This window comes from Pelodiscus sinensis, chromosome 2 (assembly GCF_052426305.1).
Source record: "Pelodiscus sinensis isolate ZL-2025 chromosome 2, ASM5242630v1, whole genome shotgun sequence".
Classification (NCBI taxonomy): domain Eukaryota; kingdom Metazoa; phylum Chordata; order Testudines; family Trionychidae; genus Pelodiscus; species Pelodiscus sinensis.
Window position 1 is genome coordinate 69,898,850 of NC_143053.1, and position 18,320 is coordinate 69,917,169.

The 18,320-nt window shown below is 41.2% G+C and overlaps 1 protein-coding gene and 1 long non-coding RNA gene across 6 annotated transcripts in view; one reads left to right on the forward strand and one right to left on the reverse strand.

Annotated features, from left to right (window-relative positions):
* Positions 1 to 18,320, reverse strand: part of SNTG1 (syntrophin gamma 1) — a 532,572-nt gene that overhangs the window by 161,857 nt on the left and 352,395 nt on the right. For all 4 annotated transcript variants that reach the window (XM_006112171.5, XM_014577356.4, XM_075920716.2 and 1 more), the window contains one exon: positions 13,927 to 14,056. In XM_006112171.5, the coding sequence (XP_006112233.3) occupies positions 13,927 to 14,056 (130 nt within the window). The remainder of the gene's footprint in view (positions 1 to 13,926; positions 14,057 to 18,320) is intronic.
* The window catches only part of LOC112547050 (uncharacterized), a 43,928-nt gene that overhangs the window by 24,525 nt on the left and 1,083 nt on the right, over positions 1 to 18,320 (forward strand). The gene's annotated exons all lie outside the window — the stretch shown is intronic.

The window sequence follows — 18,320 nt, forward strand, 5'->3', positions numbered from 1 at the left end:
AAGATGGGAAGCGACTGTCTAGGAAGGAGCATGGCAGAAAGGGATCTAGGGGTCATAGTGGACCACAAGTTGAATATCAGTCAACAGTGTGATGCTGTTGCAAAAAAAGCAAATATGATTCTAGGTTGTATCAACAGGTGTGTTGTAAGCAAAACTCGTGAAGTCATTCTGCCGCTCTACTCTGCACTAGTTAGGCCTCAGCTGGAGTACTGTGTCCAGTTCTGGGCGCCACATTTCAAGAAAGATGTGGAGAAATTGGAAAGGGTGCAGAGAAGAGCGACAAGAATGATTAAAGGTTTAGAGAACATGACCTCTGAAGCCAGGCTTCATGAACTGGGCTTGTTTAGTTTGGAAAAAAGAAGATTAAGGGGAGACATGATAGCGGTTTTCAAATATCTAAAAGGGTGTCACAAGGAGAAAGGAGAAAATTTATTCCTCTTCGTTTCTGAGGACAGGACAAGGAGTAATGGGCTTAAAGTGCAGCAGGGGAGGTTTAGATTGGACATTAGGAAAAAATTCCTAACTGTCAGGGTGGTCAAATATTGGAATAAATTGCCAAGGGAGGTGGTGGAATCTCCCTCTCTGGAGATATTTAAGAACAGGTTGGATAGACATCTGTCAGGGATGGTGTAGACGGAGGTTGGTCCTGCCTTGAGGGCGGGGGCTGGACTCGATGACCTCTTGAGGTCCCTTCCAGTCCTATTAGTCTATGATTCTATGATTATTGCTATGCAACAGATTAATTTATCCTTTAAAATCATTTTTACTAAAATTGTTAGTGAAGAGGAAAGTGTGACTTCCAATGTATCCATCACTAGGAAATACATTCCCTAGAGGAGTCAGTAAAAAGAGGAACTAAAAGTAATTCAACCTCTATGTATTTAGTTTCCCTTCTTGAAAAAACAAAGGAATCATTTGATTTGATTTGAATCCTTCAGATGAAGAGTTTTACATGACAACTAAGCATTGTTATTCTCTCCTCTTCTAGTCCTAGAAGCCTGGGTGCTTTATCAACCACAGTTAATGAATCAACCACTTTCAACACTTTCTATTACGAAAAACTCAGTTTGGAGCATCAAAGAATTCCCAGTACAACAGAAACTAAGTTACTGTATACCAGGCCCCACTCAGCTGCTAAAAGATCAATTTGGCAGGAAAGAGAAATTTATACTTAACACTTTCTCCTACCCTCTCTGAAAAATCCCAGCTGCCTTTCCTAATTTCGTTCCAGACTGGTGCTAACATTTTTGTCCCTTTCCCCATTAACTGTCCCTTTAGTATTTCATATAATGAATTTAGAGATTATAAAGTGGGAGGGGGGAGTTTCCTAGTGATAAGGTCCCAGCTCTCCTCTCTTGGGGGTTTCTGTGTGCAAAATGCATAAAGACTTAGCAACCAAACAGAATACGTGTTCAGACTATCAGTAACTGCAGACAAACTATAATTCGACTTAGACAATAGGGGGGAAATGGTCTTCAAGCTATAGTTTAAATCCCACACAGGGTCCTAAGAAAAAGTATTCCGGCATTTCTCTTTTCAGCTCAATTCATACACAATAAAACCATTTATAATTTGACTAGACACTAGCGAGGGAGCAGTTATTCCTACCTCTGAGCCAGCATCATTAAAATAACAGTCACAAAACAAACAAAAACGGTATTCCCTCTACAGCAGTGCAATGTGGCTAGTTTGGCAACAATTTTTTTTAAAATCTTTCAACATTTTAGAGGTAAATTATGGCTCTCCTGTTTGAAGAAGTATTTAATTAAACCCAAGCCTTTCCAGTCTGTCCTTTCGAAGGATGTGTTTTACTCTCATACTGCTTGTGATTTGGAGCTATAGTAATTCATGAAAGCATGAATTATAATATTTTACATCCAGTGACACTGAGAGCAGGATAAAAGCTGTGCAACTAATAAGTAACATTACTGTAGAGACAAAAAACCAGGACTATGTAGCACTTTAAAGACTAACAAGATGGTTTATTAGGTGATGAGCTTTCGTGGGCCAGACCCACTTCCTCAGATCAAATTGTGGAAGAAAATAGGCATGACCATATATACCAAAGGAATACAATAAAAAAAAAGTGAACACATATAAAAAGGACAAATCAGAACAGAGGGGGGATGGGGGAGGGGAAGGTAAATGTCTGTGAGCTAATGATATTAGAGGTGATAATTGGGGAAGCTATCTTTGTAATGGGTAAGATAATTAGTGTCTTTGTTAAGACCCTGGCGTAAAGTGTCACTTTATGACCTCTGTCAGCAGCCAGTACTCCAGCTCCTGCGTGGAGTTAGCCTCCCACTGTGGGGCAGCAGAGAAACTTAAATTAAGGTATGTCGACTCCAACTACATAATTAATGTAGCTGGAGTTGTGTGTCTTAATTTGACCTTCCCCTTCAGTGTAGACCTGGCCTAAGTGAACACATAACAAGTGGAAGCAACCCAAAAGGAACACCTATCAGTGACACAGAAAAAGAGGCCTTCAAATGGCAGCTTGAATCCTAACCCAGCATTTAACGGAGTGGAAGAACAAAAGGAAGGAGAGATGATTGAATAATTTGAAGTGTTTTGCACATGTAAGCGGGGGAATGGTCCCGCTATTGTGGGGAACTTTCCTGGCTTCTATACCACCCCGGTGAAATGGACCAGCGAAAGGATCTGAGTCCCTGCTCCCACTTCCTTTACCCCACGGCTTCCTGATCCTGAGGGCTCCCCCTCCACTCTCTTGAGTAGCAGAGCCCTCGCAACCCCAACAAGGCTGGGCCCAGGTTTCCTGGGGCTTAATCCCCGACCCTGTAGTCACTAGGGGCAAGAGTTAGGATGTCCCCACTCCGAGGTGCTCTCTTTACACTGCAGGCCTTCTTGGCCCAGTGATCACTTCATAAGGTTCAAAGCAAATACAATTTATTAAACATCAACTGATTAAAGAGAAAAGAATAAGAAAAAGTGAGAATGGTTAAATGAGAACACACAGCCCTGCTCTGTAGCACAGGGACATCAAAACAGCAGTCTGCAGAGTGTAAGGACAGTCCACAGTCTCTTCCTTATAGGCCCCTTAGAGGCCCTGGATGTGCTGCAGGGGGCTGCAGGCAGGGCACACTTGCTCTGGCAGTAACCACACAGCCTCAAGCTCTAAGTGGCCAGACCCCTCTCCCCACACTTTGCAGGTCCCAGCTGCTCACCACATCCAGCTGCAGGGTGTGCTGGTTGGCCAGTCTCCAGCTCCTTGCGTTGCTTCTCTGTTCCTTTTGGTTCTCTGAGCACTGCCAGTCTGCTGCTCAACACAGGGTCTGCGCTCCTTGAGCTGTGTGTGTCTGGCTCTGCTGCTGCAAAAACTGTCTCTCCACACAGCTTGCACTCCTCGGGCAGTCTGCGTCTGGCTCTGTTGCTGCAGGACTTCTTCTGCACACAGCTTGCACTCCTTGGGCTGTCTCTCAGCTCTCACTTTGCTCAGAGAGACCCTGAACAATCCCAGCTCACAGGGAGGACGGGTCCTGGCCTCTTGCTTTTCTCACTGGCCTGTCCAACTTGTCAATCAGGCTGAGCTGGAGTGTTGGCTGCTTTCCATTGTCTTTGGGGTCTGTCAGTCTCATGGACCCTTCCCCTTTTGATACTGGGAGCTGGCAAACCAAAAAACTCCCACAGAGTTCTAGTAATGGGCTAACAGTCCCCTTACACATGCATGAAAAGTTTTCAGGCAGGTCAACATGTATATCTAATCTTTATATTGCAACTGTGTTCAATTTTGAACACTCAGATAAGGTAAATGTTCCCAAAAGGACCATAACAGGAATGAGAGAAAGGGCCTTCGGGATCTGCTTTCCATTATTGACAGTGTGAAGGGAAAGAGGCTGCAAGGTCTTTGTAGTCCCATGGATATATGCCTTTTGGGAGATACCTAGATACACTTTTCACTAACTAGAGCCTGCTTTACCTCAATTGAGCAAGCTTCATGCTTAGGGCCAAACTAGTTGAAAACTTTTATTAAAAAAAATTGTTTCCACTGAAACCAAAGAGTTTTCTTGAAATGTCCCAGGTTCAGGACAGAATTCGGAGAGAGAGAGAGAGAGAGAGAGAGAGAGAGAGAGAGAGAGAGGTAGCACAGGAGGAGAGAAGAAAGAGAAAAACCCGCAGAAATGATTTATTGGTTAAGATGCTCATTTGGCTGTGGATAGAGTCAGATTAACATTCCTGCTCTTCCTGATTACGATATATATCTAGGAGGTAGGAAAGTATGACTATACATAGGGTTGCCAAATTAGATTGAACGTTTTCCCGAAGGTTTCATCACATGACAATCTATAATTAAAGAAAAATGGAGGCAAAGGAATGAGGTGAGTGCATAGGAAAGCACTTAGTACACATGTTTAAAGTTTAAGAACAAGTTTAAGTTCACTTGACTTCAACAGAATTTTAAACACAGACAAATAACTTGCTAAAGGTCACCTAGCATCTTCTGAATCCTAATCCAGTTTCTTATCTACAAGGCCATTCTTCCTATACAGGGCAATTTCACAGGTAACAAGTGAAGTCTTGTAAGATTTACCTGGAAAGCATACAATATCATCCCGGCAAGGAGGCGACCAGAGAGCTTGCAAACAGAGTGATTGCTAACAGGAGGAAGTTTTGAGAGGGGCTCTCTTAGTGAAGGAGGGGGCAATTTACAGCACCTTCGAGTAAATAGCTGTCTGGAGTGTGTGGATATTTGTGTTTGGAGGTTCGGGGCTTGTGTTTGTCTTTTTGTTTGGAGTTTTGAGTGCTGAGCTGTTTGTTTTGAAAGGCCGTGTGCTCAGGCTGGCAGTTGGAAGCTGTGAGCCTTAATTAGGATTTGAAATCTAAAACTCTCCGCTCATTGGTCAAGCCATAGCCAGAGGGAGGAGCTGTCAGGAAGGCCAGAGCTTTATAAACCCTGGGAGGAGATGACCAGGGAGCTTGTAAACAGGGTGACTGCTAACAGGAGGGAGTTTTGAGAGGGGAGTTTACAGGGGGCGCGTAGAGGGAGCTCATTACTTCTGACCTTCTGTACATGTAAAACTTTTATAATCTATATCCAAAACATTTAAATAAAAACCCCATGTATAATCAAATTTCTTTATAGGAGAGAATGCAGAGAGAAGCCCAGCAGCAGAGTGGGGGCTATCCTATTTATTGTGTCAAGTGTAACATGTATGATTACCTGCCCTGCGGGCGGGTGGCGTATGTGTGCACCCGGGGCAAGGAGCTCCTGACCCTCAGAGACCGAGTTCGGGCTTTGGAGGCCAGGGTACCTGAACTGGAGGAGCTAAGGGAGGAAGAAAGGTATGTTGATGAGGCTTTCCGGGACACTGTAGTACTGTCCCACCTCCAGTCTGACAGCCCCAGCACTGTTAAGGAGGATAAAAGGCTCAGGGGAAGAAAGCAGTCAATGGGAGCAGAGGCAAACCATCCAATAGTTGGAACCCTCCTTCCAAGGGACGTTATGGTATCCTCTCGCACTGAGGATACCTCTCCGAGGGAGGGAACATCAGTTGTTAGGAAGAGGCAGGTGTTAGTAGTGGGAGATTCGATCATTAGAAATATAGATAGTTGGGTTTGTGATGACTGGGAGAACCGTATGGTGACTTACCTGCCTGGTGCGAAGGTTGCTGATCTTTCAAGGCATCTAGATAGACTTATGTGTAGTGCTGGAGAGTAGCCGGTGGTCGTGATACATGTAGGTACCAATGACATAGGGAAGGGATGTCCTGGAGGCCAAATTTAGGCTGCTAGGAAAGAGACTGAAATCCAGGAGCTCTATGGTGGCATTCTCAGAAATGCTTCCTGTTCCATCTGCAGGGCCAGGTAGGCAGGCAGAACTTCAGAGTCTCAATGTGTGGATGAGATGATTGTGTAGGGAGGAGGGGTTTAGATTTATTAGGAACTGGGGACACTTTTGGGAGAGGGGTAGCCTATACAGGAAGGATGGGCTCCACCTAAACCAAGGTGGATCCAGACTGTTGGCACTAAACATTAAAAAGGTTGTAGAGCAGTTTTTAAACTAAGAGATGGGGGAAAGCCAATTGGTGCAGAGGAGCACCTGTATCGGATGGAGACTTCACTTAGAGGATAATCCATTGATGGAGATTCTCTAGGTTTTAGTCAGAAAGAGAGGAGGAGAGATGATACAGTATGGGCCAGATTAGACAAGAAACAATCACATATACATGAATCTAATACATCAGGGAAAGGCAGACAAATAAACAGTGGCAAGTTTTTAAAGTGCTTCTATACAAAAGCTGGAAGTCTAAATAATAAGATGGGTGAACTGGAATACCTCATATTAAAGGAGGAGATTGACATAATAAGCATCACAGAAACCTGGTGAAATGAGGACAATCAGTGGGACACAATCATATCAGGATATAAAATATATCGGAAGGACAGAATAGGTCGTGCGGGTGACGGAGTGGCACTATATGTGAAAGATAATGTAGAATCAAATGAAGTAAACATCTTAAATGAATCAACATGTTCCATAGAATCACTATGGATAGTAATTCCATGCTCTAAGAATATAGCAGTAAAGATATATTATCCACCTCCTGACCAGGACAGTGATAGTGACGTTGAAATGCTAAGGGAGATTAGAGAGGCTATCAAAATAAAAAACTCATTAATAATGGGGTATTTCAATTATCCCTATATTGACTGGGTTCATGTCAACTCAGGATGAGATGCAGGGATAAAATTTCTTGATGCCTTTCTCAATGCTTCTTGGAGCAGCTGGTACAGGAACCCACAAGGGGAGAAGCAATTCTCGATTTAGTACTAGGTGGAGCGCAGGATCTGGTCAAGGAGGTAACTAGTACAGGACCGGTTGGGAATAGTGACCATAATATAATAACATTTAACATTCCTGTCGTGGGAAGAATACCTCTGCAGTCCAACACTCTAGCATTTAATTTATAAAGGGGAAATATGCAAAAATGAGGAGGTTAATTTAAAAGAAATTAAAAGGTACAGTGACTAGAGTAAAATCCCTGCAAGCTGCATGGAAACTTTTCAAAGACACCATAATAGAGGCCCAACTTAAATGTATATCCCAAATTTAAAAACATAGTAAGCGACCTAAAAAAGAGCCACCATGGCTTAACAACCACATAAAAGAAGCCATGAGAGATAAAAAGGCATCTTTTAAAAAGTGGAAGTCCAATCCTAGAGTATGTCTATACTTGCTCGCTATCTCAAGGTACGGATGAAATGTAGCCGACTGAAATTGCTAATGAAGTGGGGATTTAAATATTCTGTGCTTCATTAACATAATCTTGCCTGTGCGCTATTCCAATTGCCAGCTGATTCGAACCAGGAAGTGAGCTCCGGGCCACGTTAGTTGGAGGAGTAAAATGAGTTAGTTGGAGGAGTAAAATGAGGAGTAATGTTAATTCGAACCAAGGAGTTTGATTCAAACTAACACGCCCCAGAGAGCACTTCCTGGTTCGAAACAGCTGGCGATCGGACCAGCACGCGGGCAAGATTATGCTAATGAAGCATGGGATAGTTAAATCCCCGCTTCATTAGCAATTTCAGTTGACTACATTTGCATCCCTATCTCGAGACAAGGAGCAAGTGTAGATGTACCCCTAGTGAGGTAAATAGAAAGGAATATAAACACTGCTAAATTAACTGTAAAAACGTAATAAGAAAAGCCCAAAAAGATTTTGAGGAACAGCTAGCCAAAAACTCAAAAAGTAATACCAAAGTGTTTTTTAAGTACATTAGAAGCAGGAAGCCTGCTAAAAAACCAGTGGGGCCCCGGATGATTGAGATACAAAATGACCAATCAAGGACAATAAACCCATTGTGGAGAGACTAAATGATTTCTTTGCTTCAGTCTTCACAGCTGAAGATGTTAAGGAGATTCCCAAACCTGCACCATTCTTTGTGGGTGATGAATCTGAGGAACTGTCCCAGATTGAAGTGTCATTAGAGGAGGCTTTGGAACAAACAGAAAAACTTAACAGTAACAAATCACCAGGATTGGATGGCATTCACCCAAGGGTTCTAAAAGAACTCAAATATGAAATTGCGGAACTATTAACTGTGGTCTGTAACCTATCCTTTAAATCAGCTTCTGTACCCAAGGAATGGAAGACAGCTAACATAATGCCAATATTTAAAAAGGGCTCTAGAGGCGATCCCGGCAATTATAGACCGGTAAGTCTAATATCAGTACCAAGCAAATTAGTTGAAACAATAGTAAAGAATAAAATTTTCAGACACATAGAAGAACATAATTTGTTGGGCAAAAGTCAACATGGTTTCTGTAAAGGGAAATCATGTTTTACTAATCTATTAGAGTTCTTTGAAGGGGTCAACAAACATATGGACAAGGAGGATCCAGTAGATATAGTATACTTAGATTTCCAGAAAGCCTTTGACAAGGTCCCTCACCAATGGATCTTGTGTAAATTAGATTGTCATGGGATAAGAGAGAAGATCCTTTCATGGACTGAGAACTGGTTAAAAGACAGAAAACAAAGGGTAGGAATAAATGGTAAATTTTCAGAATGGAGAAGGGTAACTAGTGGTGTTCCGCAAGTCCCAGGACCAATCCTATTCAACTTATTCATAAACGATCTAGAGAAAGGGGTAAGCATTGAGGTGGCAAAGTTTGTGGACGATACTACACTGTTCAAAATAGTCAAGACCAGAGCAGACTGTGAAGAATTTCAAAAAGATTCTCACCAAACTGAGTCACTGGGCAACAAAATGGCAAATGAAAATTAATGGGATAAGAGTAAAGTAATGCACATTGGAAAAAATAATCCCAACTATACATACAATATGATGAGGGCTAATTTAGCTACAAAGAGATCTTGGAGTTACAGTGTGCAGCAGCAGTCAAAAAAGCAAATAGGATGCTAGGAATGATTTAAAAAGGGATAGAAAATAAGACGAAGAATATCTTACTGCCCCTATATAAAACTATGGTACGCCCACATCTTGAATACTGCGTACAGATGTGGTCCCCTCACCTCAAAAAAGATTTTTTGGCCTTGGAAAGAGTTCAGAAAAGGGCAACTAAAATAATTAGGGGTTTTCAGTTTAGAAAAGAGGAGACTGAAGGGGGATAGGATAGAGGTGTATAAAATCATGAGTGGTGTGGAGAGGGCGAATAAAGAAAAGTTATTTATTAGTTCCCATAATAGAAGAACTAGAGGACACCAAATGAAATTAATGGGTAGCAGGTTTAAAACTAATAAAAGAAAGTTCTTCTTCACACAGCGCACAGTCAATCTGTGGAACTCCTTGCCAGAGGAGGCTGTGAAGGCTAGAACTATAACAGAGTTTAAAAAAGAGTTAGATAAATTCATGGAGACTAGGTCCATAACAGGCAATTAGCCGGGGGGGGGGGAGAGGAGTAAGGAATGGTGCCTCTGGCCTCTGTTTGTCAGAGGCTGGAGAAAGATGGCAGGAGACAAATTGCTTGATCATTGTCTTTGGTCCACCCCCTTTGGGGCACCTGGCACTGGCCACTGTTGCAGACAGGATACTGGGCTGGACTGACCTTCGGTCTGACCCAGTATGGCCGTTCTTATGTTCTTATCACCATTTCCCCACATTGAATGAAACTGAAATATTACACTAAATCTCATAAGAACCTATCAACATGTCTATGCTACAATTACAATTATTTTTTGTCACCACTTCACTTCCTGGATGACGTGTAATCAGATTCAGCTCTTTCCCTGGAATTAATGTTTGACAAAAAAATGCTTCATCATAAAGTACTAGCTCCAAGGTAACAGTCATAAGCAAAACTATCACATCATTGAAGAGTTTCTCAAGGAAATGATGAAAGGGGATAGGAAAGATAGAGCAGAGAAAAATACTATTACACTAAGTAGAAATATGCCACAGAAAGAGGAATGGGTAAGAGTGACAAATGGATACGAAGGGTCTCCGCCAAACATACTGTTCAGCCCTATTCTAGGCAGATACCTAGTGTGCTGTATTTACCTATAATGAAGATTTAAAGCTTTTGTGCTTTGTGATTGCGCCACAGAATTACTTTGAACTGAGCTGAGCTTGATAACTATCTTGGATGAAATTCTGTCCCCATTGAAGCCAGTCAAATTTTGAAATGATGTAATCCCTCTAGAATATATTACATCAACGTTAATGGCCCTGACAAGTGGCAAACACAAAAGGATCTAGAAGTCAGTCCCCAAGCTCCTCCCAGCACAGTTCCTTGAAAAGACATGGTGCAATTTGCTGCCACCTTCACATGACTATACAACTTCCCCTCCATAGGAGAAGAAGTAAATGAACAGAAATGCTCAAAGCCCACAGGACAATGATTAGCCAGGTCTGGAGTGTGGTAGGGGTGGGAGTGGGGCTGGGACCACAGCTGAAGAGGAACCAGTGGCTGGGACCTGCCACTGGTGACTAGGACACCAGGCAAAAGAAGCAGAGGGCTGGCAGCTGGGGCCAGCATCTGGGACCCTGAATGGGGAGCCCTAGTGATAAAGAAGCCCCTGGGCATGGGGCCCTGCAAGCCTGGGGTTGCTGCAGCATCCCCCCCACTCCTCGTTCCCACACATATGGAGACCTGTTGTCACTCTGCATTGACTCCCTTAGTTTGGAAAATTCTACAGTTTGGCATGAGTCCAGGAGTGTGAACTAAAGACTTAATTCTGCATTAACTTCTGTCAGAATTTCCAGACATTATTCCACAGCATGCTACACCAATCAGCTGTTCCTCTACCTGTACCCAAACCCTAACAAACAGAGTTTCAGCCATGCACAGTGGCTATGGACGAGGTTTGCAGCAGTTATTGAGACTTTCCTGACCTTTATCACTTACATTTGTTTAGTGGTGTGCCTCAAAGTGAAGGGGGCACATACAGCCTGTGTTTTCTGAGCAATTACAGAGCAAATCCATTGACACAACCAGTAGGAGCAAGTAATATAATTCTAACAAAAAAAAATCAACCAAGCAGATATATGTTTGTTTGTCTTCTCGGTAATAGGGAGGCCCTGTAACCTTTTTGTCATTTGTGTCCCTCCATGTCAAGTTAAAACAGAATCAACTGTAACCTCAACTAAATGCCTTATCTCTCTCAGGCAAAACATTGTTAACAGCAACAGTATGTGAATGGCAATAACCACTCTATACTGAGATGAATCAGAAGCACATCTATTCACATCTCATCACTGTGCAAAGCAATGCAGTTATTTTCCACATATCCATGTCTGTAAATGGTCTTATGTTCACTCATTATCATATGCTCGCTACTGTAATTCTGACTAGCAACTGATATTTTTAAAGACTGGTATGACTGTATTATCAGTAACAGAGTCCTTATCTCTTCCAGTGAGGTCAGCATGGTTATGGTCAGGCTAGACTTTAAGCAGGGGCAGCCCTAGACTAGCTGCCAGCAACTGGCGCCCTAGGCAAACCATGCAATCGGCGCCTCCACCTCAAAACCCCTCAATGATATTGCGCTACAATTTGGCGTCCCACTTAACTCGGCACCCTAGGCGACCACCTAGTTCGCCTCTATGGACGGGCCGCCCCTGATTTTCAGATATACATACAGACAAGGTTTATATAAAGCAGTGGTGGGGAATTTGTGGCTCACAGGCTGCATGCAGCCCACTAGGGTAATGTGACTGCAAGCCGCAAGACATTTTGCTGGCATTGGCTGCCCACAGGTACCACCCCCTGCCGCTTCCAGTGACTACAGTTCTCTTGTTCTTAGCCAATGGGTGTGGTGGGGAGCATCCAGCACATCCCCGTGGCTCCTTTCCATGTAGGAGCTGCTTCCACAGTTCCATTGGCCAGGAACAAAGAGCCACAGCCAGTGGGAGCTGCAGGAGGCATTGCCTGCAGATGACCAACATCAGCCAAAGTTTATAATCCCTCTATATCAGAGCTGAGCAAACTGTGGCCCACAATCAGATTATCTTGATGGGTCAAATATGGCCCATGGGACTCAGTTTGCTCACCACTTATATAGAGGGATTATAAACTTTGGAAGGCCCCATTCCAGTGTGAGCCACAAAAAACCAATCAACCAAACCAAAAAAAACCCAACCAAACAAAAAAAAAAACCCCACAGCTTTGCACAATGAAGGAATAATTATCCATTTACCTCTTATTATATAGTGCTGCCTACATTTCTTCCTGGTGTTTTATGGAATCTAATGTGGAATTATATACTGTGCTCATTTTAAAGCATTGAAATGAGTCAGGTCATGTAACTACAATGTTTTACCAAAATGAAGTTACTCTAGCCAGCTGTGATTACAGCATAATCAGAGCCACTTAAAGCACTGCCAGATGGTTGTATGTAACAATGCATTATTATGAGAAAACAAATGCACGACTTTAAAAAGCAAAAATAGTTTATAGTGTTATCTAAAGTTGGTAACAGAAAGAAAGCATTCTTATTTATCAGAATCCTGGTGAGACTGGCAGTTCTAGGTAGCAACAACATTATAGAGATGAATAAATAGCCAGGAAATTTGGCTTGTATCGCATGGAAGCTTGCAGATGGTGGATAAATTCATGTCTGTCATGTTTTTCCAATGCACTGACTTTTACATATTGCTGCCAGCTGGAACACAGTTTTGAAACTAGAATATAAATCATCTTCATTGTGTTTCCAGCATTTGAAATTAAACAAATTTTAAAGCAGGTAGGGGAGGGTAATTCAGACTGAAGGAAATCTTAGGGGATCTGAATTAAAACCTAATGGAATTGTTCATCAGTGTGAATTCAGGGGCTTACACTACAGAAAAGTTTAGCCCCATGTGTATATGTCCCCCTTTGAGTAAAGAAAAACATATCATTATCTTATCAACTTCTGCATAGTATCTAATCTACCCAATACTCTGCCCTTTTACTAGGAAGGTAGTTTGGGAAACCTTTTTCATTAAATGTAACCTTAGCACATTATGAAACATCACTCACATAAGATTAAACCATGCATACAGTGAACAACATGAAGCACAAATTCATTATTAACTTTTGTGTTGATATCATGGGAGCATCCAGAGGCCTGTTGGTTAGTTGATGTGCAAACACAAAGGTAGACATGATCTCTGCTCCAATGAACTTACAAGGCAAAATGTATTTCAGTTTTTAAAATGTATAAAAATAATGTTTACCTTTTACTTGCAATCACCTGTCCTTCTTAAATTTCAAGCTCTGTTTCTCAAAATTTGGCAGGCACTACCAATATTCCCTCTAATTCATTGTTTCTCAAAGTGGTCTGCAGATCCACTCTGAGAAACCTGCTAACTAGCTGCTGTGGTGTATTTACTTACTGGCTCTGTGGTCATGGAGCCTCGCAGCTCCCATTGGCTCCAGGACTGGCTCACACTGCTTCCCGCGGCTCCCCTTGGCTGCAAATAGCAAACTGTAGCCACTGGGAGCCATGAGGCTCCGTGGCTGTGGAGCCGGTAAATAAACAAACCAGAGTGGCCGGTTAGCAGGTTCCTCAGAGTGAATCTGCAGACCACTTTGGGAAACACCACTCTAATTTTTTCCATCCAGGGACAGAATAATTTTTATGTGCACTGATGCATGTAGAATGTGCACCACCAGTAGAAATAAAACCTAGCTGTGGGAGCCCTGCTAATCATATGGATAGCATTTGACTCCCTCTCCTGAGTGGCCACACAAGCACACATTTTACAGGGAACACTCTGTATTACTAAGAAGCAAATAATCCTGATAGTGGTGAGATGGACTATAGCTGGGGAGAGAATAATTTCTCCTGCAAAGAGCTTTCAAAAAGTCTGATTGTATGATAGCATGAGTTGACATCCTTGGGGGTAATCTCATCCATTGTTTATGCACAGATCATGCTATGCTTAAACCTATAAGGCATTTTTACAATAGCTGTGATCAAATATGATGTAGAAATCAACTGAACCTCTTTGATCCATACTTACATTGTGCTTTGTGAGGTTGGAAATGTTAGTTGCTATTGCTTGTAGCCAGTCCATACAGTCTTCAGCAGAAAGAGACTGAATTATTCCACTACAAACTCCATCCACAGCAATTACTTGGAATGCGTTTTGCCTACAGACATGTCATAACAGATCAGATCAGAAGAAAAAGTCATCTGTGCTAACATAACATCTTAGCAACACATATACAAGCCTCACAATCACAGTGGTCAACTGTTGAACTCATATCTTAGTGGCTTTCCCATTTTATAAATAATAAATTTAATTAAAATGATTGTCATCACAGGTGAACAGAGTTTATATTTAACTTCTATATATGGCAGAAGATAAGAATGATTGCTTAAAAATCTTGACCAACACTATCAAACCTGACTATTTAAAGTTAAGGTCCTATATCCATATTTAGGGAGTTGTTTTAAGTTCTGAATATAGATTTAGGAGACTAACTTTAGACTCCCAGGTTTCAAAATTTCAGATTGAATGATCACCCAGTTCAGAGAACTCTTTGATACATCTGCATCACTTATAGACTATTTTGTTTTCCAATGAATTCCTGGTCAAAGTTTCCTCAAAACACTTACCCGACTGGCTTCAAAAGCCAAGTAAATGAGAATAGCTGGGGCATTTTTAAAATACATTTCCGTATTTAAACAATAATATCTGGGATTTCTTGAAAGTAAAAAAGAAAAAGTATTAGACGGTACAAATGTTAGAAGTCTGTTATGAGACATTGAAAGCAAGGTTTCATGAAATGCAATACAACACAAAATTTCATCTCTCAAAGTTCTGATGTTTTTAACCATTTTTTAAACCTTTCTTTATGTTGTTTCCTACACGGGATAGAGTTTTTATTTAAAAATGATCCCTTTCTAAACTACTTATGAAAGAACTGGAAAATTCAAAACTAATCACATATCTATAATAATTTATTCATATTATCTTTCTGCAATATTTGAGCATAAATTAAATTCAATGGAAGCCCATAAGATGTCTATTACTGTAAGCAAAAGCCATACAGGTATCCTATATCTTATCTTCTGCTTACTATATATTTTAGAAATGTGCATCTGTCTGTCTGCCTGTCTGTGAGTCCATTTGTTCAAGAACTCCTCCTAAATTATAAGAACTAAAACCCACAAATTTAGTATTCAACTTCCTCTTATCGTAACTTAGAGAAAGGGTTTGGTTGTTCCAGGACAATGGGATGTCCCTAGAATTCAATTGTTTTTCATAAACTGGAAAAGGAGGAGACAGGCAGGAGGGAAACTTATACTGTATGACCACAGGGGGGCAAGCAAGGAGTCAGAGATGGGACCAGTACAGCTATAACCCCAATGGGCCAGCAGGAGAGAGGGATGGAGAAAGGGACAGCTCTATACTATATATTTCAGAGCGTTGGTCTCTTTGTGTGTCTGTATCTCTCCCACAGCTAGGAATATACACTCCTTCTCCAGTTGTGCCTGTTGCAGCTTTAGTAGGCATGGTCAGGTGCTTGTAGCTCCCATTGACCATGGATCACCGTTCTCAATGGGGACTGTGGGACATGGTATGGACTGACATACCCCAGCGTTCTAGATGCAGAGGAGCTGCTATCATTACCTTTGGCCGTGTACCCCAGGCGTGGGCAATAATTTTTGACCAGGGGACCCTTCAATCATTTTTTAAGTGGCCCCAGGCTGCTGGAAGTGCCTCAGGAGGGAAGGGGCAGGCCAGGACACTTCCGTGTTCCCCCACCCACAGACCCTGATTGGTCTAGGGGTGGGAGAGTGCACAAAGTCTTTGCTCCTGCCACCCTCTCCTCCCCCCGAGGAAACTGACAGCTATTCTGAACAGCTGGTAAAGATGCAGACACAGAGGGATGGCTCCAATAGTTACACAGAGTTAAAAAAGAGACAGACCCATAGTCTCCTATAGACAACCACCTAACCTCAAGATGATTCTTACCAACCACCACAGGACATACCACACTAATACCAACCCTGGTACCTTCCCTTGCAACAAACCCCGTTGCCAGCTTTGTCCACATATTCATTCTGCTGATACCATTATTGGACCTAACCAAGTGAGTTATAAGATCAAGAACACATATTCCTGCGCATCCAGAAATATAATCTATGCTATCATGTGCCGAAAGTGTCCGTCTGCTATGTACATTGGACAAACATCTCAGACACTTCGCCAAAGGATTAATGCCCACAAAACAGATATCAGACAAGATCACAAAGAGAAAACAGTTTCTTGCCACTTTAACCAGAAAGGACACTCTCTAAATGACTTAGCCACCTGCATTCTGCTACAAAGACCTTTTACATCTGCACTTGAAAGGGAATCCTCTGAACTGTCATTCATGTTAAAATTCGACACTTGCCAACAAGGACTTAACAAGAATTTGAACTATCTCACCCATTACCAAGACAGTTTCCCCAATTATCACCTGTAATACCATTAACTCACAAACATCCCACTCTCCCTACCTTTACTATCATCAATTCACAGACACTTACCTTCCTTCCTCCCCTTCCCCCCCCCCCGCATCCCCCTTCTGTTCTGCAATGTGATTTGTCCTTTTCATATTTGTTCATTTTTTTAATTGTATCCTTTGGTATATATGGTTGTGACTACTTTCTTCCACTATTTGATCTGAGGAAGTGGGTCTGGCCCACGAAAGCTCATCATCTAATAAACCATCTTGTTAGTCTTTAAAGTGCTACATTGTCCTGCATTTTGGATAGCTTTTAGGCATGGGAGAAAAAAATCCAATTCCTTTTTGGGAACGTGACATCAATACAAAAAAAGAGAGTCCCTTTTAGCAGGCTATTGAAGCCTGCTCAGAAACACACATGCACATTCACAACATAGTGTGATTTAAGGGAAGCCAGTTATGAGTTAAAAAAAACAAAACAAAATGCAAGCCCTTCTCCTGGCTGAAGATTAATGAACAACACAGAAAGGAATATCCAGTAGGGAACGGTCAGATGATACAGAGGCTCTTCTTTAAACCCAGTGAAGATTTTTCACCCCTTTGTTAATATACATGACCACATAGACACAAATGAATCAAACTCATGGTTTATGATATATAGGGGGAAAAAATCCTGATTTGAATTTTTTGTATTCTTTGAAGTGGAAAATATTTCAGAACACTAGACTCTTGTCAGCCAGTTGATTTCTTATTAAATTAGTTGCCTGAGCAGTTAGGTTCTATGACTTATACAGCATGAAATCATGGAAACTTTTAAATCAATAAGCCAAAAGGAAAAAATCAGCTTTATTTTAGAGTTAAAATGTTAGTATGTTGCAAATATTGCTATTTACACTAACTTATACTTTAATCCATGTTACCAAGGCTGTGTACAAGAATTTAATTAATCCCACACGTGAGTATACGTATGATACAAAACATTTACATACAAGTTTTTAAGAGGCGTTTAAAAAAAATTGAAAACATGTCAAAGTCTCTTTGACCACTGTCCTGAATTATACAGAATGTTCCTCTCCAAGGGTATGTCTACATTGCATTCCTCCTTTGAGAGAGTAATTGAAATGCAGACAACTGAAATTGCAAATGAAGTGCGGATTTGAATTTCTCGCGCTTCATTTGCAAAATCGCAGCCGGCCATTTTTTCGAAATACCCTATTTTGAGATTAAAAACGCTGTTTAGACATGGTTATTTCAAGAAAAAACCCTTCTTTTTAAATAACCCTTAAATCTAAGGAGTAAGGGTTATTTCGAAAGGTTTTTTTCTCAAAATAACCGCCTCTAAACTTCGTTTTTAATCTCGAAATAGGGTATTTCGAAAAAGCGTCCGGCCGTGATTATGCAAATGAAGCACAGGAAATTCAAATCCGCACTTCATTTGCAATTTCGTTGTTTGCATTTCCATTCCTCTCTCAAAGGAGTAATGCAGTGTAGACATACTCCAACTGTGCAGAAATTGTTCCATTAGAAATAGAACGCAATCATGATAAGGATGATGTATAAAATAATGATACTTAGTTAATACTTTTGCATCATTCTATATTTTCAAAACACGAACATTAATTAATTGACACATAAAAAGGCATCATATAACAACTTAGTAAAAATAGCATTTAAATTAATTCCAATAATTTATTTTCACTTAATACCGGGACTGTTTTCAATATCAACTCATTGATATTGCTTTCAATAGCTTCAGTGTTTACAATCATCAATACTTTATTTATAATCCTCTGATAAGACTTTTTGAGATAGTGTTATCTTCCATAGTATTTTTCAGAAATCAGAAAGGACATATTCTGCTTTTTAGGAATCACAGGAATTAAAATATAAATTCTGATGCTAATGGTAGCAAATCAATTACCATACAGATGTCAAGATTGTTCAGTATTCCCGA